This window comes from Cottoperca gobio, chromosome 3, assembly GCF_900634415.1.
Source record: "Cottoperca gobio chromosome 3, fCotGob3.1, whole genome shotgun sequence".
Taxonomy (NCBI): domain Eukaryota; kingdom Metazoa; phylum Chordata; class Actinopteri; order Perciformes; family Bovichtidae; genus Cottoperca; species Cottoperca gobio.
Window position 1 is genome coordinate 19,477,340 of NC_041357.1, and position 24,381 is coordinate 19,501,720.

Genomic DNA, 24,381 nt, shown 5'->3' on the forward strand with positions numbered 1-24,381 from the left:
CATTATTGTGTTTGGAGACAAGACAGAGAGAGGAAGTGAGACAAATGCTGGAGAGTAGAAAATAGGCTCTTGGAATAGATAGACTCAGACCCATAATGGTTGAAGCTCTTAAGGTTTGATAACCGACTATCCATTCTCAACATCTGCAAGTTAGCCGAAGGCCTGGACAACAATATCAATCAAGATTTCTCCATTTCTGTTCAGAGGAGGAGAAATGACCTGTGGGTCAAACTGCAGAGCTGCCTGTGGAGGAGGGATACAACCAGCCTGAAATGAGATAAACTTGTTGTCAAACCCAGGAACCACAAAATTCAACCAAAAAATACACATTTAGACATTTAATTGGTGATTCATTTTAAGGTTGTGCCTCAGTTTCTATGCCCCACTGTTGATGAATTACTGAAATTAGAAGTGTCATCTCATTATGGAGGAGCAGATCATTTAAATCACCTGTTTTCAACAAGCGCCAAATGTAGTCAGGTTTTCACTCCAACCAAACACTACATGTCAATCAACTCGTGCTGTTTTACATACTAATGGCACTGCATGGCACACGATGCTTGATATGTTGAACAGGCAGACGTGAATGCAATATTGTTTATCTTATCAAAAGGTCTTTCACTTCTGTGTCTGCCATTTCCCACTACACTGATCTGAAACAAGATAAGAATCACTTTCCCTGCAGCACTGATATCAGCTCTATTTTGCTTACATTATTGTGTCCGTTATTTTACAGGTTATTTCTCATCCTTGACATCTGCCAGCACTTGCTTTTCAGCTCAGTCTCTGTCCTTATTTGTTATTTACCCTTGCCTTTAATGGAGAGTATTTTTAATGAGACCTTTGAGGCTTCTTTTTTTATCTCATCTGTGTTTTCTATTTTCTCTGTTGTATCACTTTCATGTAGAAATAAACATGGCATCGTGTAAATTAAGAGCTGTGGAAATCAAAAGACAGAATGATGGACTGAAGGTTCAGGAACAGAACCAAAATAAAATATATATTCTGTGAACACGTAAACGTTTAACAAGGAAAAGAGGGCTTCTCACAATAGGTAGTTTATGTTGAATGTTTTAGGGTGACAGTATTGGTATATTGCATGTGTGCAATGGACCATTTCCTAACTCTGTTAAAGAACAACAATTGACAGCTTTTCATTTCAACCAGTTACTACACTGGCTACACTTCTGTCACTTGTTCTGTTGTTGTGACAGAGGGTGCACACATCAATAACTCAGATGGTGCAGTGATTCGCTCGGAAAGAAATCTTGACACTTGATTGAGAACAACTCCCCTTTCGATGGATATGCCACTGTCTGTAAAACAACAAACTGCTGATTTGTTGCTAAAGAAAGGTGATACAAATGTTAGAGGTCGTAAAATATAACATATACTAGAGATTGTAAAACCCTGAAGAGCTCTGCCCTTACTCTGAAGCACATAAGGACAAAGTGATTCCTAAGTGATTCAACGGTTTTGTTTTCATCACATTATTCACGGGAAAATACAAATACAACAGTTGTCTGTTCTCCAGGGGATTGTCTAGAATGGAAAATAAAGAAACTTATAAAATAAAATAAAATTGGACACAAAATAAAATGCATTTTATTATCATTGGTTTCAGTCATATAAAGCGTCACAGCCCAGATGAAAGTGTGAACTGGCGTGCTCATTCGTGAGGACATGGGAGAACAATAGCCTCAGGCTTTCTTTATTTGCAAAAGCAGCTGGCTAAATGTGTTGCACCTCTCACATCATCCGTTAAAGGTAAAGAAGCGAGTTAAAGGCCAGTAATGAGGCTCATCAAGCCTCGAGTGAAAAAAGGCTTCCAGTGATAAACAAATGAGTGAAACACCAAAAACAACACAGCGGTTGTGAGTCTGTTAAAAAAAGAGTTTATCTTATCCGGAGGAGGGATGCATATACATTTAAATGTTTTATTACTTAAGAAAAGACATATTTTGCATTTCAGTGCCAGCGTTGTGCAGGAGATGAACTGTAACTATCACACTGAGTTACTGAGAGGAGCTATGTAGAGTAGGTTATAGCCTACGAACACTGAAGCTGTCTCTCTTTCAAAAGACCAGACCGTCAAAACTCACAGCTACGACTAGTCCGGTAAACTCTGCAGTCTGTACGTCACTCGGTGATTCAAATGACACAAAGTCAGGGAGTCAATTTACAGAAGGAACTAATCAACGGCTTACAATGCCGGCTTCAGCTGGTTGAACGCCTGTTTGGACTGTTGGAATTTAATATACATAATAAGAACTATTTTTATTGTCCACTGCAGATATTGCACCAATTAAATGACCATTACCACATTGTCAGTTAGTACCAAGAAAAACTAATGTAGGATATGCAGAAAAAAAATACTGCAGAAAAATAAACAAATTTAGTACAAAGGTCATAAAAAACCAAGGACACATATACAGATTATTTTTGTTGATGCCTATCTCTTAACACAGAAAGGGTAGCTGAATGTGTTGGCTGTGTGCGTCGTGCGGTTTTATCGCACCATCCAAAATGAACCGTAAACAGTAAATGTTCTTTTACTGAGGCAACAATAAGAAGCATTTCAGCCTGTAGAGCCACAGCGATCACTGAGAAGTCCAGCAAGTCCATGTGTTGAACCTGAGGCTGCTGATTCAGAGGCGCTGGCAAAGAAGCTGTCAGTACATAAATATCAAAGTTTAGTTGGTCTGTGTTTCAGTTCTGTAATCACAGCGGAGCAGATGTGCTCTTGCGTTTTTCATCACGTTGAAATAAGCCTTGTTTTACATCCTACTCTGTTCTCAGGAGTCGTGACGTATAGGTTGAGGGATAATTGTATCTAACATTATTCCTACAACAATACAATGAGATATATAATTAGCTCAAAAACTCTATGCCGTGTTGCAAAAAAGTAAAACAGCCCAGTCCTTATCATCTCACAGCAGATGCCTCACAAAAGCACAAGGCAGTTTTTTGCACAGTGTGGGTTTGCACCTCACACTGAATGGCTGCCGGCTGGTTGCTGATGGCAGTCACTGCCCTCTGTACCAGGCTGACAAAGCACTGCCTGACGGCTGTCACCCTATCATGTTTTGTCAGAAGATCCAGAAGCTTCTAGAAACCTTTTAGACTGCAGTTTAAGGAAACAAAAGGGGAAATTAAGGCATATTATATGTTTAAATATCAACATTATTGTGATTGACATACTCTGTGATCTTGCATTCAAGACCAAGTTGTGTTATGTTTAGGGATTTGTGAATTAGAAAATAAAAGCATGGATCATCTTTTTTTTATTATAAGAAAATGTGACTAAAACATAAGAGGTAAATGAACGTGTGACCAAAAACACTGCACAGTGCACACATTACAGATTTCTGACAGCAACAAATGCACCATGTCGACCTTCAGACGACTACAGATGGTAACTGAAAGCAATGATTCTGGAGCTGTAATGCACTGAGTGTTGTTCTCATCAGTGTGCAATTCAGCTGAGACATCCTCATGTATACAAACCAAGCTCCTAACAATGGATTTGGATCTACATTTATGAAAAACATTTGCATTCTAGAGGCATTTGTGAATATTTGATGCACTTGCACCAGGAAGAGGCACAGACAGGAAGTGAGGATGCTGGTGCAGAACTTCAGGCATCAACTGCTGCACAATACGACCAAAACCAGTTGTGTGCTCACAGTATTGTTCATTTAAAGCAAACGGGGATTCAGAAATAATACAAATAGTAGCATGTAAGTTCTAGCTCTTTTATATTTACCTGTTGTCTTTATTTTGAAGTAGCCTTTCCATTTCTCATTATTTGCATTTAATTGTATTCTGTTCATCTTATCTTTTTTATGAAAGGTGTTTGTATAGCTTTCTACCTCTCTTGCGCAAGCTGTTATTTTCTTTAAATTAATGTAGATAAAGGTGTGTTTGTATGTGAATGTATTTGAGTGCATATTAAAATGTGCAAACAAATACATTTAAAAAGAATCCAGTGAAGTTTGGATGGCAGAACTAAATATTATACTCTATATTTCATATGAATGTGGTGTATTATAGGAATTTTTGTTTAGTTTTTTAGTAGTAAAAATATAGAAATCAGACAGATAAATGTGTTTTAGTTTCAAAGGTGCTACAGTAGAAAAAGACTGTAAAAACATTTTGACAAAAAAAAAGATCTGGTTTGCAACAATCATGCTAGAGTTGCAACTAACAATTATTTTCATCATCGATTTAACTGATTGAACATGCATAGACAAGTTTAACATGCCACACACAAGTTCTCAGAGCCAACAGTGACTCATTTAAAAAGCTTTTTGTGCGAAAAACTGAAAGATATTCAGTTTTGCAATCATACAAGATGAAGGACAAATGACAAATGATAAATCTTCACATTTGAGAGGCAGGAACCAGCACAATTGTTTGGGCATTTTTCCATTATTAATTACTTTCATCAATAATCGATTTTCAAAATTGTTGCAGATTCATTTCCTGTCTATGGAAAAATCGATAAGCAGAACAATCTTTTCAGGCCTCAAGTCCCACATCTATACACCACAGTAAACACGTTCTTATAAAGGTAGAAGGGCTCCTCATACAGCGGCGTCACTCAGTTTGTCATCTCAAACTCTGTGTGTCAGAAACAGCAGAGGATATCTGAGTCATGAAGATACATTTTACAGATACTAAAAATGCTCTTTGACAGCGACAGAGTCTTAAATTTAGTCCTGTGAGGAAAAGGTTGAGTGGTTTGAGAACTCGGGGAATAAAACTCTTTTACAACCTCTTTATTCCACGAACATGATATTACGTTTTTCTCAATGATTTAAAATCTAAAAGAGTCATAAAAACTTCAGGAGTACAGGAAGTGGATCTCACTTTGGATTTTCATGTAAAGAATTTCAGTAGCAGAATCTTACTACTTACATCAATTTGATACTTTCCCCATACAAGCAAACCTACACAATAGTTTACGTTTATCCACGTAATAAAAAGGCGCATGTTGTGAGTGTGTTAGTTAGATAAATCTAGCTTATTTCACCTCTGTAGGTCGGCCATGTTAAAATAAAAATGATAGTCACAGAATATTCATTAGGATGAGCGAAGCCGATGTGGAGGACGAGAGACTTGGATGTCTGTAAATGTGTAGAAGTTTATATTCACCTGTTTCAATATGCACATAAAAGATGATTGTTAAAAGACGAAATATTGCAACAAAGTTTTTACGCTTGGCAAAAGGTGGAAACGTTGGTGTATCGATAAAAGCAAAATACGATAAAGTGTGTACCAGACTTAGTGAATAACTCATGACGTACATGAAGCATGTGACTTAAATGTCAACTGACGCTTCCACTACTCTGGGGAGACGATCTGTGTGGAGCGATGAGAAGACTCCAATTAATACATGAAACAAACAGAAACACCATATTTTCTTCTAGTTTTTACTTCATTTTTGGCTGTTGGTTCATGAGAAAACCAACAAATTCACTGTAGAAAACAGCTATAAATTGGGACTGTAATTATTTAGTCGGGCATTGCAAAACATCATATCACATATGCATATACAGGCTTGACACTGTTAAATCCATGTAATATTAACATCGCCCAACCTCCTCTAGAGAAATAAATAAATCCTGTCCTTTTCATTTGTTATTTTCCAGATTAATCCTGCAGATTTACACAGGATAAAGAACATAGACAACCTCTGAAATTCATACAAATCACAGGGGGATCCCAAGCAAAAGAGATTAAAATGTACATCGGTGGTGCATTCAAGGATGCTCGGACATCTGAGGTTTAAAGTCCCTCAACAGCCTAACATCCATTCCTGTCTGTTTTTTTCTGGATTCAAAATGCAATGCTTCGTGGCAGATAACTACAGTTGGTGATTCTTCTATAGCAGAGATGGATTAATGATGAGTGAAGGTCGGGAAAATGTATTTTGATAGAAGATCTCAATTATAGTTAGCGTTGATGAATCTCGTTTCGAGGCCACGATAATTCTCTTGTCTCATGGAGTCTCATCCTGTAATCCATCCCCACCCTCCCCCATCATAACCTCGCACCAACACCAGCTGACTCAATAAAGACAAATCTAATACTGACAGCTGAAGTCAGCTGTCTTATAGAGTGAACTGCAGAATGGAAAAAATGCAGCTTTGGCATAATGCATGAAAAACGTTGTTTCTGTTAACACAACTCACGTTTAGAATTTCATTGAATTATATTCACGTTTTGTTTTAAACTGTGAACAGATTCGCTATGTGTACTGGCACTTCATTTTCATACTGAATAATTCCCCACAATAAATAAAACACATTTCTTTGTGTCCTTTCCAACACTCACTGTATGTACGTTGTATGTATTTCTTATATAAAACACGGCTCAGACCGTTACACGTGTGACGTTACTTTACAGTGTATTCAGCATATTTGCTGTTACTTGTTGTTTACAGTACTCGTGTGCTTCTGTGTGTACAGTATGTTTATTGTTGCTGTTCTTGAAAGTGTTTTTGTTAGTGATTGTATGTTCCCATGTTTTATTTTTTGCTTGACCAGAATTGCCCTCTGGGGACAGTAAAGCTTTATTGAATTGAACTGATGTGAAGAAGCTGGTAACGGCGTGCATGCACACTCGCTCTTTAGATCTGCTGTTTTGACCGGTCCCTGTTCTCTTCACTGTTATCCTCACTTTTGTAGGACTGTGTTTAGAGATGAATCGAGAAGTCCATTAGTCAATCAACAGAAAACTCACCATGAACTACTCCGGTAATCAATTCATTGTTTGCCGTTTTTAGGTATAAAAAAGCATAGAAAATTCCACTTCCTCAAGTGTATGCATTTATTCTTTGTCTTCTTATGTGGGCCCGTAGTAGTAGTAGTATGTGAAAGTAAAATGGATTAAAAAAAAAGAAAAAACATTTTTTACATTGGAATCTATCAGTTGAGCAGGAAATTAATCTGCAGATTAGTCAATAATTCAAATATTTGTTATTTTCCATAATCGTGTAATTGCTGATGTAGGTGACGTAACACAAGGTGCTGTTTGTAAGAAGTGCCCACGCTCAGTTACCACTTCACACTGCTATGAGAATTAAACTGTGATGGGTTTGGTAGTAAAGGGACTTAACATTGTTAGAACCAAATGATCAGTCTAATAATGGCTTTTTACTGCAAATAAGAGAGGGATGAACAAGCTCATACAATATATGACAAATATGACACAGTAAGTCTATGTGTTTATTACAACACTGATTAATATTACAATATGGGAAGCTATTAACCGTAATCATTTTCTTCTACAAAATTGATTAAATTAAATGTTTCATTCACTCATCTAGCTTCTGAATGTTTTATTTATTAAAAAGTCCATTTGATTAAATGCTCTTTCAGACATAAATCTGTGAAGAAAATGCTTTTATTATTTATTGTTTGTTCCTTTGTTTTTTGGCATAACATTTCTGCAGCTTCACCCTTGAAAAGAGGCAAACAACTTAGTAAAAATGATACAATGGATTTGAAAATGTGTGGCGGCAGATTAGAGCATGATGTGGTTTTAACTCAGAAAAGAGAAACTACTGTGCTCTACTGCATGTGAAAATGTCTCCACTTGTTCATACAGCAGATGAAAACACTTTGTACATAATGGCATGGGTGTGTTAGAACCATAGCACGCTTCCTCACTTAGTACCATTAAATATGAGAAAGAAAGTGCAGAGGAGGATTGAAAAAACATCTGCTGACAAATCTAGAAGGCATGAAGCAACAAAGCACTTCAATTTGTCCCTTCCGCTGTTGCCTTTACTGGAGCTCCATGAGTTTTCCCGTACTGGTCAAACATCTTTGAATGCTGCTGCCGGCAAATCACAATTTATCACATGTTAAATATGTGGCAGCAAAATAAATGATGTGCCCTTTCATCAGCGGTGTAAATTAAGTGTCTGCCTGAGCACAAGGCTCCTGTCAGGGAAAAAAACATGGAAAATGAGAGCTTGGCTGTCTAGATAGTACTGCTGTTGGACAGGTTCTGTTTCAGCTCACATGAGACCATATATGATGCTTTCCCAAGCAAGATGATGACAGAGAGTTGCCGATAATGTACAGTATATTCTGATTTACAGCAGAGTGGCTCCCCTATGGATGCAGCAGTGCGTTTGACAGCTGGGGAAAGATTATGCTGCAGTTGTCGCTTCCATCCAGCTTTTCTAATTAAATAATTCACATAGAAATGTTTGGATGGAAACATGGTGTTATAAGAGTAATGTGGGTCAATTGTTTGCCACTGGGGGTCTTTCAAACAAAACATAAGACTGAGTTTGGTGGTGACAATTGTAGTCAGCTGCTCCTGGTTAGGATTCTTTCAGCTTTTTACCATGAGACGAATTATCCACAGAGGCCTCCTCTTCAAAACAAACAGAACTGGTGATAAAAACTGGTAAAAACACTGAATAAAGTAGTTTCAGGTTAAAAATCAGTGTTTCTCTGATGCTGTTCGATTGCTGTTAACGTTTTCTTAGCTGGTTACTCTGATAACTTAAGATCCTAAATGACTAAAATCCTTCATCCAGTCAAAATAAAGTTAAAAACAACCAAGATTTTTAAAAGTGTATCGTAAAAATGTGGCTTAAAACTGGATGAAAAGTCAATCACAACCACAACGCATGCGCAAAGGGGAGACGTTGCATTTGGTCGGCCAACACAACAGTTTTAGTAAAATAAATCTATGTGCAACAGGGCGAGAGGTGAAACATTGTTTAAGCAAACTATTTTAAGATTAATTGACACCATTGCCGATGAGTAGCCAAGCCCTTGACATTAATAACATGGATTTAGGTCTGGTTGAAAAGCCAAACACAACAGAACCTTGCGTGGCATAACATTAACAAAAAAAGGCGATAAATTGTCAATCGCAATTAATTCTAGACTAAAATCTCATAATTGTGACAGCCCTATGTAGCTGTAAACTTATCTCGAGAACATTTATAGTGTTTCCTTAACCGACTCCGAGCAGTGAAGTTCATATCAGTACATCACTGTGTATCACTGTATACAGATAAATGGCTTGTTGTCATCTTGAGCTGCGATGTAAATCTCATACAGTCACAGCTAAACCAGATTTCAGTCTGACTTACAAGGTTGTTACTCGTTTCCATTTTTTTGTTGTGGCTACAGAAAATCAGTGGGGAATAAACTACACTGAGAACATTTGCAATAGTGAACTGATCTATTTAGTGGAAATTGTCAGGGGACAACCTTTGAATCGACACTCTCGTAAGAGGCTTTTACACGTCTAATTTATTCTCATCGTGATGACTTTGCCCCCTGGAGTCAGAATAATTAATTGTTTTCATTACCAAACATTCTCCAGTGCATTCATATCTCTGTATTTCAATAAATTCTCAATTTATTGGAATCAACACCGAGAATATCTTCCCATTTTATATTCCCGGTCCTCACCCTAGATACTCTCTCTCGCTCTCTCTCACACCGTCTGCATCCCTGCCTAAAGGCTGCAAACTGGGAGTGCTGACAGATGAGTCCGATGTAGTATATCTACAGCAGAATGTTAATAGAGGCCATGGTTACATTTATTTCTTATTTATCAGTTATGAAGAACAGTAGAGCATCTTCTCTTTACTCTTTTTCAACAGATGCCAAGGCTTGATAAGCACGATCTGTGATGATTTCACAAAAACCTTTAAGGAGGTTGGTCTATTAAAAGCACTCAAATTTGCATACATCTCTCTCTCTCTCTCTAAATATGCCCAGTGTCCTACCTGACTGCTAACTGAATAAGTCATGAAATTCTGCCAACCTAACAAGACGGAAATATTCTCTCAATAAATGTTTTTATTTAATGATATAATCTAGTGGAGCCTGATAAATCAGCCAGCCGATATCAGCCGATATGAGTTTGTCACAGATCAATGTATGTCGATATATCATGTGAAACCGCAGTAAAGAAATGCCAAAGATATGTTTGAAGTCATTTAGAAACTTAGTTTGGCCACAAGAGAGCACCGGTGCTTTTTTAACTGTAAAATACCCCAAATCTCAAAATTGAGACACAATTGATGAAACTCCCATCAGTCTCAGCTGTACTTGGTGAGTTGTGATAATTACTTACCACAACTCATTGTGTGTATTCTTGAGATCTACCAAACGTGTTGAAGGCATTTCCTTCCAAATAAAACAAAAGTAGGCACTTTGCAGCCTATCTTGGCGTGCTACCCACCCCCTGTTGATCAGTGGAAAAGTGTGAAACCATTGGTAGGATGGTGTATAGGGTTACCTACATAAACGCACATACATGTGCATCCTAGAAATTAATGAGTTAGCATTGTTGTTGTGAGCATGTTAGCCTGCTGACATTAGCATTTAGCTAGCATGGCTGTTGACTCGATGCATTGTTGAACTCTCAAATATCAATATTGGTATTATAAATTCTGTAGCTATCGGTCCAACTCTAATATAACAGTCAACAATGCAGTCTAAAAGCCTTTGCACACCAAGTCCATGTTTATCGTCCAACATTGTTGCTCATTTAAAAAGAAATAAGACCTCACGTTGCATCAATTATGATATCAAACAAACTCCAAAACGTTCGTGTGTCATTAAAGTTTTCGGAACAGGTTAGACGTTCTGCATTTTTTCACATCCGTCAAATCATTTTAAGTGCATTACAATAGCTTCAAATAAGCAAAAGCCAATTAAGTACTAAATACAGAAATACAATTAGTTTTTTCAAACTAAATTTAAACTTAGATTGTGGCAGGTGATTGCAGAACAGCTTAATCGGGCGTGATGGCAAAACAAAGTATGTTTGAAGATTATACAGTAGTGATTGTGATGATAGCTTCTTCCAAATGTCATTCGTTCAGTAGCGCTGTTAGGGACTAAAGCTATACACATTTTCACAATAAAACGCATAATGAAACAAATCGAGTAGTAATCAAGTAGATGATGGATTAAAAAAACCGCATAGGCTACGAAAATACAGACTTGGTGCGCAAAGGCCTTAAGTTCCATATTAACGTTGCTTGAGTTAGTTGTACAGGACTGAATTATAGTGAAATCCGGGACCCTGATGGAGTCAGTCAACACGTTGGTCATTTCAAAAACATATTGCCATGTAAAATAAAGGCATTTTAATTTTGCACAAACCCTGTAGTGTGCCTTTGATTATTTTCAAAGAGCGCCTGTATGTGATCCACAAAGACCCAGCAGCGCTTCTTCTCCACGGTCTTCCTTAACAATATTATTTTTCTCATGGGTGAACTGTTATATTGTATTGCATTAAATGTAACAGGTGTACCTAATGAAGTAGCCACCGAGTGTATAATATATATATTTCCTGGAAATGATTACTTGGCACACAGCAGCAGTCTTCAGCTGCTACTGCCCCTCATTCACCTTAATGAGACACACACACACTCGTCTTCTGACTGATTGTGTTGTGCCACTATAGTAAGTAAGACGCCATCAATTCAATTAAGAGAGAAGGGCATCCCTAATTTCTTTTTTAGTTTTGGTAAATACGCCCTTTCAACAAAAGACATAAGACTTACATAATGCTCATCTTTTATATTCGACAGAAAAATGACTAAATATCCTATGAAATAAATCTACCATCGTGCAGCATCTTTAAGAAAAAGTAATGAAAAAAAAGAAAATGAGCTCTCAAGCTGCCAAATGAAAATGTGTTGCAGGAGAAGATACGCGACAGAATGTAACAGCCCAATCAACACCGTAAGCAAATGCTGTCGTTTTCTGCACATGAAGCCCATTTTAAAAACAGAGATTTTCTTCCCCTTTTCTGCCAGTAGTGGGTGTATTCAAGTCAATAAATACTGATTATGCCTTGATAGCTTTGTATTTAATATATATTTAATACCTTCAGTGTACCCATTTAGACATCTCTTATATCTATTAACATGTAAGTAGTAAAGAGAAAAAAAGAACATTAGAAAAAAGGGTATTTAAACGCCTTTTAAAACTAAAACTGTACCAAATGAGTCTTTTAACTGTTCTTTCTCCCAAAGGATTGAGCGCTTTCAAAGGACATGGAAGTGCGAGTGTAACTTGTGCTTTTCTGAGCCGCATACCACAGCCTGCATGCACAAGCACGCACACAAACACCTGCACACATCCCTGTATTTACATGCGCTTTCACCGCTCTTAAATGTCCCTCATTTATTCTACATTGTGGCTTTGGAAAGTCCCATCAGATAAATATCCAAATGTAACTGTCCTCTGAGCATCAACGGAAATGCTGATTTTCTGAGCTTCTCAATTGACTTGACGGGTGGATTAGCTTGAAGCAATCTTGGGAACTGTCGCTATCATTTACAGCTAAATCAGCACTGTGTTAACGACTGCCTCTCACAGTCCTGGTCATTCAATCTGACTACACGCTGGTAACACACAACCCCAGAGGTCGAAGCCAGCCATGAAACAAGCTGCTTTTTAATAATTAAAACAGCATGTAAGTCACACCATACATTCATACACATAAATTATACTGTCTGCATTTACAATATAGTTATCGCAATTACACATACGTATACTTTTAATTTGATTTTGATTTTTAGCTTTGTCAGCATAAACAACCGCTGTTACAGGAATCACTGAGGATTCGAAGTTGTACGGCTAAAGAAAATTAATCAAGATTGTATATCTTCATGTTTTGGAATGATAGTCGGACAAGTCAATTAGAAGACATCACATTTCACGAGCCACTTCATCTTTTTAACGTTTCATAGATTAAATTAAGTTAAACAAGACAATGGTCGACAGACTGTGAAATAACAAAAATAATTGTAAGTTGCAGCGCACTTCAATTCAATACTGTTTTTTTATGATTTATATTTATTTACACCCAATAAATAGAAGAAGATCAACACTTTTAATAACAAAGCAAAAACAATTAAACAAGACTATGTGGAATTTGTACTGATATACACAATTCCATGTATATATCATCACCATGTTACAGGGCATAAGAAATATTAATTGACTGTTTATGCAAACATAAAGTACTCCAATGATTTGGATTTTGAAGTAAAAGCTGATATGGTCTTCTTCAGACGGCCCCTAGTGCAATAACATGCACAGAGTGCAGCAAACAGCCCTCATGGTGGGCGTGTGTGAACCTGCTCAGTCCAACTTTGCAATAAATGTTCCTTGGCTGACTGTACTACTTAATACAACAAAGGGCTCAGCCACTTTATGTGCAGTTGCCACGTTGTTTTGTCCTGGTAACAGGCAACTTAACTTAATCGCAGAGTTAGAGAAGTGGAATAATTCTGTCTCATCCCCAAGTGTGACGCTGACACCAGAGACATCTCATCTGACTGAACTCATGTTCGTCTTATAGTGCACTAAAATTAAGTGCATCTGGTTGTGTGAATAGTACACCAGGAACCTCTACAGTGAGTGTGCCAGTCACAGTGCTGAACTATATGCAGGAGCTAGAATATACAATTTCTGCACTTGTCTCGCAACGTGATATAGGAGGAAGATGTATTTTTAGAAATGTCGTAAATGCACTAATGACTCTGGCTCTGCCCGAAGCTCTCTGACTGTTGACGCCGTCGGCCACTTACAGACTCAGATTATGGGTCTCTATTTGCAGCAAATGCATTAAGAGAAATTATCAGGGAAATCCAGACAATATGGCTCGTACTTAAGTGACAGGTCACTTTGTTGGAACCGTTTTTATCGTTGCAAATGTGCACCGATATGACATCAACAGTCTCCTCCAGCATTAGCCTTAACAGCTTCTGAAGTCAACGGCGCTATGTTCCCAAACTCATTGAGATTTACTGTATTTATTGGTATTAATGGGACTACAAATACCCAAAGCAGCCAATAATGATGCTGGCTGAAGGAGTGCAATAAAGTGAAAATGTTTGATACTTTTATTTATTTTTAATTACCTACAGAATGACTGTCCTAATTTTAAAAGTGGCGTAAAAAGACAATTAGCCACAGCTGAATCCTAAAGGATGAATTTGATATTTTGGGAAAAAGATAAATGAGTAGATTGATGCTATTCTCATGTCTTTACGGTAAATGTGAAGCGATAGCCAGCAAACGGTTAGCTTAGCTTAGCATACAGACTGGAAATAGGGGGAAAGAGCTAGCCTGGCTCTCTCCAAATATCAAATATCCACCTACCAGAACCTCTAAAGCTCACTAATTGACACGTTATATCTTGATTGTTTAATGCGTACAAAACCAAAGTGTAAAAAAGACACGTTGTGGTTTTACGGGGGGTTATATGTCTATTTTGGCCCGGTGCAGTAAGTTCCGAGTTATTATGTGTTAATTAGTGAGCTTTAGAGGTGCTGCAGGCAGACCTTTTTTTAAGAGTAATCTTTTTTATAATTGCCTTTACTGTTAGATGAAAGCTTTCTAAAGTGGAAAATCACTGTATGTTTCCAGAACATGCTAAGGTTTTTAAATCTAGCATGAAATTACCTTTTCTGTTAGAGGAATAGAAAAAGTTGAAACATGTACTTTGGTGTTAAGTCACCTGAAGAAAGCTCCGCCCTGCAGATGCCTACGGGTGCCAAGCTGAAATGGAGACCTGCCTCCAGGAGGAATGTTTACCCGAGCTTAGCACAGAGCCCTTATTGCTCAAAGCAGCATGAGTAGATTTCTTTCTGCATTTCACTTCTGCATTATGCTCTGTGCCATTTCAGATTGGGACCTGCCCAAAATGAGCCCCCCTGTGATGACAAGAATAGCTCTTTTAAAAAGAGACAGAGGGGAGAAAATTAACAGTGTGTGTGTAATCAAGTGTAAAGTAACTGTACACCAGGAGTGCAGGAGAGGCTTGAAGGAATTTGAGAAAATGGATTCGATAAATTCCTTAAAGTAAGGAACAAGTTTGAGTTAAATAAAGAAGAAAAAACATGTTTAATAAATATTTCTATTTAACTTTGATAAAAGTGGAAAATGATCCTTGCAACCTATTGGTAATAATAATCAGACTCCTGCGTGGAATCTGAACAATTCACCTCATTTTAATGTAGAATTTTTCTACTGCCTGCACTTTATTGGATTCCGGCTCTCAATAAGGACGCATAATGTTCTGTTACACTACATTTCCAGGTGGAGTGCAATTCAAGATAATAGTGGTCTTCATGTTGTGTGCTTTTGTAAAGAATGTGCAGCTGGTGTCAGCATAACCCAACATTTAAATGAACCTTAATGAAGGCACATGCATATATGTAACAGTATAAATGAATGTGATATGAGATTATTTCACTGTCAATAAATCAGGAGAACAATGTTGTATACTTTAATTGCACTCAATGGTAATACTTCATCTAAATTGTACCTATATATCTAAGAATTATAATAAGATATTCTTATATTGCAGCTTACTTATAACAAATCATGTAGTGCCTTTTCAAAATATGTTGCCTCACTGTACTAATCCTTCTCATAGGGACATGCAGCTTCTTCTTTTTTTTTACAGTCCTTTGTCCTCTATCACACCTCTAAATAACCTGATCTTTAACAGACAAAAGAAGTTCCTTCTGTATTCATTTCCAAAAACAGACAATGCAAACACATCTCGTTGTGAATCCACACTATAAGTAAAGCCATTCGCACATTACAACTTTCTTTTGATGGAGCCCAGATGCTTTAGGTGCAGGTAAAGTTAGTTAAAATGATGAAGGATTTATTTACCTTGTATGTGCTGGTTGACCACACTCTCCAGCCGATCAAGCCTCTCCATGATCCGAAGAGTGTCACCTCTTTTGTCCCCCTCTAACTTTCTCTCCGGTAGAGGCATCGGAACTTTGATGTAAATATTGGCGATGTAATTAGTAACCCATCCGACGTAGAGCAGACAAACAATGTTGGTCATGCCGCTCAGTATCACGCATGTGGACACCAAAGTTTTGGTTCTCCTGGTGCAAGCCATGCCGACATCCCTCCATACAGCCTGCAGTATTCCTTCAAACCGGAGGACAGGGCGACAGTCGTCCGCAAAAACTGGAATAATTAAGTTATTTCCAGCGACTGTGCAGCGATGCGATATTCGAAGCGCGGATCCTTTACTTCAAAAGTGCCGTGTGCTTTTTTGGCGCTGGTGAAATAGGTTAATGTCAAATATCTACAGGTGAAGGTTCCCCCTCTCGCTCCATTGCGAACCTGCGTCGGCTCTAGTTGCATGTGAGGATCAAGGAAACCGGAGAGACACCGAGCATCCTGCTGCAGCCAATGGGAGGGATGGTGAGGACTGACAGCCGCCGTGCTGCACGCTCCCCGCTGCGCACTGATTCACTGTGACAGTGGATCTGACCGGACTATTTCCATAGCCCAGGACACAAAGTGGTATAACCTATTTATGTCCAAACAGTGACATATTTGCGCCACACCGACCTTAAACTGTTAATTTGATGTGTGGATTTCTTTCCTGACACAGTGAGTCAAATCCAGCTGGATCTTTGAGAGTGTGTTGGTTATTCTTTCACAGCACGAGTAGAAAACACTTAAACGAACATGAATCAGTAGATTTCTTGCTGCAATACTGGATAGAGCCACGCGATAGAGACAATGGGGTGGCCATGAGAAATGAAGGTGTGGTGGGGTCATGTTATAGGTCTGGCTCTGGTCCAGCTGAGCTCACTGTGAGGAGGATGCAGTGAAGAGGCTGCACGCTGCTGTAATTAGACCAGTGCAGGCGAATATAGTCTACCTGCTAATTACTGCAGACCTGCTCAAAGGGCACAAACAGGCTACTGCAGACACACAGAGCCTGCAGACCTGCAGAACCTTAACCTGGTGAAACAACGTAATACATTTCTACCAGACTGGAAATCAAATGTTGATCATGAATACTTTAGAGGCAAATTTGCATTGTTTTTGCTTTGTATAGGTCACCTTTTTCTGGCATGAGGAGATCTTTGTTAAATCATGGCATTTTATGTTTGGAGGTGTCTAGGCCTATTTGCATATTTCTGCAGCCAAATGGCGACTCATTATATGGCTATAAACTTAAAATGTAGCCATTCAGAAGAAGGTTTTGCCCATGTTCACTCTCAAAATACCATGCACTGATTCTCCCGCAGGAGTGTATGTTTGCTGCAGCAGAGCCTCTATGTGTTTTCTTTTCTGTATCTGAGGTTGGTTGACTTGTCATTTCTAACAAGCCGTCTTCCTACTCTTTAAAAACATGAAATAATTTTGTGTTTTGACAATTATTTCCAGTATCATCTTCGCTACATGAGTATTTTTCAAATAGCATCCTTTGTCATTCAATCTGCCAGACAACACAGCAGGCTGCCATATCTGATGATGTGAAAATAAATGTTACATCAATACATGGAATAAACAGCATTAATATGATTAATATTATTTCCAAATATATCTCTGAATGACTACAGCATGTTTGTGAAGTGTGATTGGGAAAGAAAACAACACAAACACTGAAAAACATCTTTGTTTGCAGTAATATCAACAATCACAGCCTTTTCAGAGCAAAATACATTGTCATCTTTGTGGCCAACTATCATACACTGTGATTATAGAGACAGAACAAAATGAATCAGCTGCGAATATGCTGCCATTAAAAAGAAAAAACTTTTCATCTGATTATTTTAAACATCAGTGCATATTTATGGCTTCAAATTAAAAACATGTTTCGGCATTAATAACTGTCTGTCATTTATTTTGTCAGTCAAAGAGCATCAGAGTTACCTCATTTACCCTTTCCTCCATATATCCAGATCTAATGACAGGCCACCTCCTCGTTCTGCTCACCGACACTTATGGCTGTGAGATGATCAATGCAGGAGCATGCTGCCCATTCATCTCAGCTAACAGACCTGCCAGATTGCAAAAAAGGTATTTTCTTTAGTTTGCAGTATGAAGGCTTTTCTATTTCTTAGTTACATTGATGTGATGAAAACGTTTACTCACTGTTTTTGCTCATTTCATCTCATTTTAAGATTCTATTGGAAGTCAATAAACTAAAGTTTGTTGGATTTTGTGCCCTCCAGTTGATGGTACAAACTTTTACTGAAGTTCCATTAAAAAAGGTTGAAATGCTAACTATAGACGAGGATGCAATTTCTAGTTATGTATTCAGCTAGTGCTAAATACATTTATCAATTAATTGAACAATTGAGAAGAGTAATCCGCAATCTAATCGATTAAATGTTTAAATAAAATGCAAGTGTTCTTCTCAGTCAAACATTTCCTAGTTTGAGCTTCTCTATTGTGAGGATTTTAAGTCTCTGTAAATTGAATATCTTGGGGACTGTGGGTTGGAAGACGTCAGCTTGGTCTGACAATTATTTTTTTATTATCAATTATTCTGCCAGCTATTTTCTTGTTTAATTGATTAGTCACTTGGTCTATGAATGAATTGTCAGAAACATCAATCACTCTTTTTTCAGAGCCCAATGTGACATATTAGTAGTAGACATATTAAGTTTGCAACAATATAACATAGAAAAGCAGCAAATCCTTACATTTAATAACCTGGAACCAGAGAGTGTTTGCCATTTTTCTTTGAAAATGACCATAAACCATTCACCTCAGACCATTTCATGTCAGCTGACTAATGGATCAATCAACTAATTATTTTTGCTCTAGAACATTGTGGGTATTTTTCCCAATTTTCTGACATTTTATTGGCCAAATGGTTAATCAAGAAAATGTCTTCATTCATCAGATAATTATCGAGCCAAATATTCAACCCTGCACCAGTTTCCTCACACGGTGGGTCTTTGGGGACCATATTTCACTTTCAGATCACCTAAAATATACTTTGTGAGCTGGAGGAATATTTCATTGATATCTGAGAAACATTTAATTACTCTAATCAAATCTTGGGATAATGCCCTCCACTGTCTTCAAATGGCCTGTGTGATGCTTTTCAAACTGCACACTGTGCACTGTGTAGACATGAACACAATTAAAATGGATTGAAATTATAATGAGAAAATCTCAGCTAAATCACCAGACGATTCAAAGATGAACTTGTTTTCTGAACTAACAGAGTGATGATGTCATTGGTGAGTAGTTTCATCTCTACTTTCACTTTGTTCATGTTATTTATGACAGTACAGGTCATTTAGCAGATGCTCTCATACAGAGCAACTTACAGTGAACTAACTACAGGGACAGTCCCCCTGGAGCAACTCAGGGTGAAAGTACCTTGCTCAGGGGCTCAATGGTGGGAGCCCTTGTATTGAACCATCTGGTATTGTATTTGGATGCCGTACCACTAGACCACCAGGCCATCACTACCCACTGACACTCTTCTCTGTTTGAAGGGCAGCACTGAAAAACAATGCCTGTTCTTGTGAGTACATTCACTGGATGTTGTCAAGAAGACGACCACAAAGCTCTGTACACATTTAATTGACAAGCCACAAACACCTGCAGATGTTAGATCCGCAACTTCTAGCAATTTCTTTTGAATTGGAGCCAGCCGCAGGGGCACTTTGAGGTTGATAATAGGGACCCACGATGAGGGATCCACCCGGCCAAGCTGTCACATTTAGTCTGGACAAATGCTCTTCTTGTGGGCTGATTAATTACTGTGTGTGAGAGGTTATCCTGTAATCATCACTGTGACATCCCAGACACTACCACTGTAAGTTGCTCAGCTGTGCAGACTGCAACCATTAATCAACAAACTACACACTCGATATGTCAGGATTAGTCCTTAACAACGCAGAAAAGATAAGTATATAATTGTGATACTTTTTACATAGACCCCTCCTGAAGTGATGCCTTTAATTAACTGCTCTAAATTATAGATAATGTTGTCCACGTCGAGGCAGAGAAAAGACACTGAATCCCTACCAGCTTGAAAAGGTGCCGTTCTGAGGCTGACCCAATGATTGTCTCACAATCCCCCCATTAAATGGTAGAAATGGTCGACACAAATGAAATCCACCCTTCATATGGTGTGGGAGGCTGACCCTTTACTCCAAACTCTCCGTGGGTGGGAGGACCGACAAGAAAAAGGAAATTTCCCCCGAGGCGCAGGATCACTTTCAATTAATTCAGCCTGAGAAAAGTCAATTAATTTGAGTTTCAAAAAAATCTTTACACCCTTGAAATAAATATAAAGTCACTTTGGTGCCAAGTGTGAAGCTGCTCTCCAGTTTCTTCTTTTGTTTGTTTGTGATTATTGACAGTATTTGTTAAGTTTTAGTATCAGGATAACCACAGGTAGATATATAACACTTAAACGAAATATACCACAGGACTGTATTACATTGTGCTGACACATCTATACATGCAGACATGCATGCACCAATGCACCCATAGTAATCTACACATGTAAACACATATATAGTGTATAGATTTACAAAAGTAACCATTATGTATGCTGCTTTTGAACAACTTTTCTGCAGTTCGAACACCTGTTACATGAAAGAAAACTATAGCCAAAAACAAGCCCTTCCCTCTAATCAGTATGTGTGTCCATGCATGGAAAATTGCTAAATCTTCTAATTTATTATCACACATAAAACTTTCACTCAAGAATCAGTATTATGCACTTTTCCTTATGGAGATTAAACCAGTGCTATCAGTCTCCATCTGACTTTTTATAACCCACACATTTAAAAAAGAAAAAAACTTGAGTGCCTTCAAGTAATATTATTCACTGCCAACAGCTGAAGGGTAAAACATGTGATTAAAATAGTCTTTTTTCTTCCTACACTGAAGTGTTTTGAATAGTTGTACTTTGAAATAAGCCGACATATTAAGGTAAGTCTCTGCGACGTGGACACAGGGATTGTGAGATGAGAATCACATTGAGTTCAGACTCATTTATTTATAGAGTCTTTCATCACAAGTATGTCTCAGAGGACTTCACTGGGAGAAGGCGAGAAGAAACCTATCTGGATCTGTCTACTCATAACCATTCACATGACAAAGTAAAGCGCTGTAATACATGATGAAACAAGTGAAATGAAAGATAGCAAACAAAGCACGAGACTCACACATCTAATTTATGTATACAATATCACAGGTACCTGTTCGATCTAATGTAATCCAATTCAACAAGTCTGCAACAAAAGCTACCGTCTTGAATCTAACAGAGTAATGTTATTTCTGTATATTCTTTACATGTGTTGAGACTCTGTTAAATTTACATTTTATAGTAGTTTGTTATTTATGTATTCATGCACATACAAGTGCCCAGCCCACATGGACTTAGAAGACACCAAAACATACTGTTGCAGTTTGTCAGATATGCACATAGCTTATTACAAATAAAATCATATTGCAAACAAAGAACTGTGTCTCTTGTATCAAGCTCTACAAATAGCCACAAAAAAGGTTCCCTTCCTAAAACACAGCTCATGTTTCTTATAATCATTCATCCAGAAGAACTACTCAGAAATGAAAGACATACTACAAAAGCAAGCACCACATAATGAGCAATAAAAGATCAAATGGATTTCATTCTTATGGTAATGTACCTGAACAGAACTGTGCACACAGAGACATTTGACTTTTTCTGCTAAATTCTGCTTCACAAGGTTTTTCACTGTAATACATATTGCAGGACTATTGTACAAGATTGAGTTAGACTGCACAGGTTATTCATGATATTGTGTCCCCATATTGAAGCCTAGCCTTGTGTACCCGACACTCCCAACCATGAACCTGCAGGAAAAACCTCTTTTGCTTGTGTCAGACAAAGCTCTGTCCTCCTGGTGAAATTTCATTTGAAGTATAAAGTCCTTTCACTATGAATAATTTCAATAATCTCATTTCTCTGTCTCTGAGTGTTAATAACATGTTGTGCTCAGCAGACTGCCTGTGAAGTGCACCAGCTCATCTTTTCAAATAAAACCAAGAAGCCATGCTGCCCTAATAGACCAAGAAAGCAAGACGTGTGTGTCTTTAATTTGGGCAAGTAAAGCAAAGTAAATTAACTCAGAAAATGGTTGAAAATGAAAAGCCAAAGGAAGAGGGTAACCAAAGAGGGGACTGGTTTTAACGTTCTCAGTTGGGGAGAAACAATTCTGCAAAATGAAGGCAATCAAGGGTTTTCTATGAGGAGAAAAATGAGCGGATGTACCAGAAAATGATGACAGGGCATTTGAGGAGAAGCAGCAGTCAGGTTTGGCAGAATTTTTAAGGAGAAATGTAGGTGAACTCACCTGGGCTTTGAGAGGAAATAGAGTTTACAAGCTCAGTTTGGTGCCCTAAATGAAGATAGAGTGGCTTTTTCCAAGCAGGAAGAAGTCAAGTAAGGCTATTGCCATCTGTTTCTAAGGAAGAAGACAATTAAGAAAAGTAAGCATAAGTATAACTGCTCTCTTTGTATTTTTTATCTTTATTGCACCCACCAAACTCGACGGACATGCTGAAACTGTAAAAGGGAGAAAACAGAAAGAGAAACAAGAAGATGAGATTAAAACAGAAGCAGGGCCACTGACATGATGGCAGGCCAATGTTGACAAGGATTAGTCTCCAAATACATTGTTGCTGCAGCTCCTCTGTAAATATGCTTTTGTCGGAGGAAAACTGAAAAATCGCTTTGACTCAAAGACTCATTGTTATTCTGCGATGACTCAACCTCATGTTAAGCTATGAAGACATCACAATACGGGATGAACAAAATACGAGTTACAAAATAGTGCTGTACAAAACATTTATCTTTTAACTTCTAATAACAAGGCAGCAAGAAATGAAACAAATCTATCCCCAATTTATAATAAAGTAAATACTGATGCTTTTATGCTGGCAGTTTATATAAATAATACAACACTGCACATATTAACAATGTGTATACTGCACAAATAATTTAAGATAAAATGTAATAATTGATCCTTCCCTCCTTATTTTCTGTTGCTATGCATATCAAGCTTTCTGTTTGTCACACAACATATATAGTTTATGATAACAGTGGCACTTTAACTTTATGTTTGAAACAAAGTTCCTGGTTTCAGACAGAGGTAGACAAAAGCACTGACAAACACTGTCAACGTGTGCTCATGATGTAAGCTCGCCGTATCGCTCCTGCCCCCAGAAGCACTATCTTCAAGTCTGTGTTAATAACTTATGTGCACTTATTATTACTTGGCGGGTGTGTTGAGGACCCAAGGAAGTTTAGTGTCGGGTGAAGTTGTTTGGAGTAGTGGTTCTCTTGAAAGCCGCATGCAGCATTCGGCCACAGGCATGTTTTGAATGGGCACTGCACTAGTACAAATACTGTCCAAGAGCAGTAACACAACATCTGTGTCTGCCCTTCTCTTCCTTTAGCGCTCTCTAACGTGGCAAAGCTACACCAATTGTAATCCACGTTTGTCCTCGCTGTCGATCGCTTTCCTTTTTTTTTTACTTTAATCCTTCCTCTGATGACATAGTTTCTTTTTTTATATGGAGCATCCACCGCAGAAACCTTTCGTGGAGATTTCTTAGGATTAGATACTAGTACTTGCTCCATACTCCACGCAGAAGACATGGAAATACTGAGTGTTCTTCTTGTATTACAGTGTAGAGCTAGTTAGTCCTATAAATAAGAAAAAACTGTCTGGATTCAGTTATTTTTACTGACGACGTTATGTCACGTGACGCTACTCTGAGTCACACAACATCTGTAGCTTTTTTTAAGACAGCTTTGTTGCCTAAACCTAACAGCAAATGTTTCATAATGTTAAAAACTTTGTTAATATCGTAAATACATAAGTGGTTTTTTTCTGGAATTACAGCGTTGGTTGCTAAACTGTGATTGGACAATATCTTGTGGGGGGAGAGGTTTAGCGATTAAATTGAACAAACTATTATTTGAGCATCATAACAAGATTGCTAATCCATTTTCTTCTTGCTAGACATAGTTGTAAAATAGTAAAATTCTACATTTATATTAATAGCTCATGCATAAGAAGTATTTTTGCAGCTAGTTGCATTTTTGATCATACAGCATGAATCTGGTGGCGTTTTCCTCTGTGACTAAGGAGCAGAAATGAACTCATCATCATTGACCATTATAATAGTGGAGACTAATGCCCTGCATAAAATCTCCTTTCTTTGCCCTACTTTCTCTTTTTCAGCTACAGCTTCTTTTCATCTCTCAGAAATGCAGAAATGAAGTGAATTGTCCAAACTCAGCAGAGTAAAGTAGAGTAAAGCAGTATCCAATATTTGACGTTATGCATATAGATATATCACACAAAATGAGAAAGCCTCTAGAATATATATTTTGTCTGTGGGGGAAGATGAGTAAATCCTTTCATGCTCACGGCAAAAGATATTGTGTGGCATCATGGGGGTTGAATATTTTTTAAGTCAATTAAGATTTTTATTTGCTCTAAAATAATATTCTTTGTATCTTTGATTTTAATAGTATAATATCATGAATGGTTTCCTTTTGTCATTACCACAGTAA

The 24,381-nt window shown here is 37.8% G+C and overlaps 1 protein-coding gene across 1 annotated transcript in view; it reads right to left on the reverse strand.

Annotated features, from left to right (window-relative positions):
* galnt18b (UDP-N-acetyl-alpha-D-galactosamine:polypeptide N-acetylgalactosaminyltransferase 18b) overlaps positions 1-16,214 on the reverse strand; it is a 70,707-nt gene extending 54,493 nt beyond the window's left edge. Inside the window, exon 1 of the mRNA XM_029428685.1 lies at positions 15,696-16,214. Within this exon, the coding sequence (XP_029284545.1) occupies positions 15,696-15,933 (238 nt within the window). The 5' untranslated portion in view covers positions 15,934-16,214. The remainder of the gene's footprint in view (positions 1-15,695) is intronic.
* Between the last annotated feature and the right edge of the window lie 8,167 nt (positions 16,215-24,381).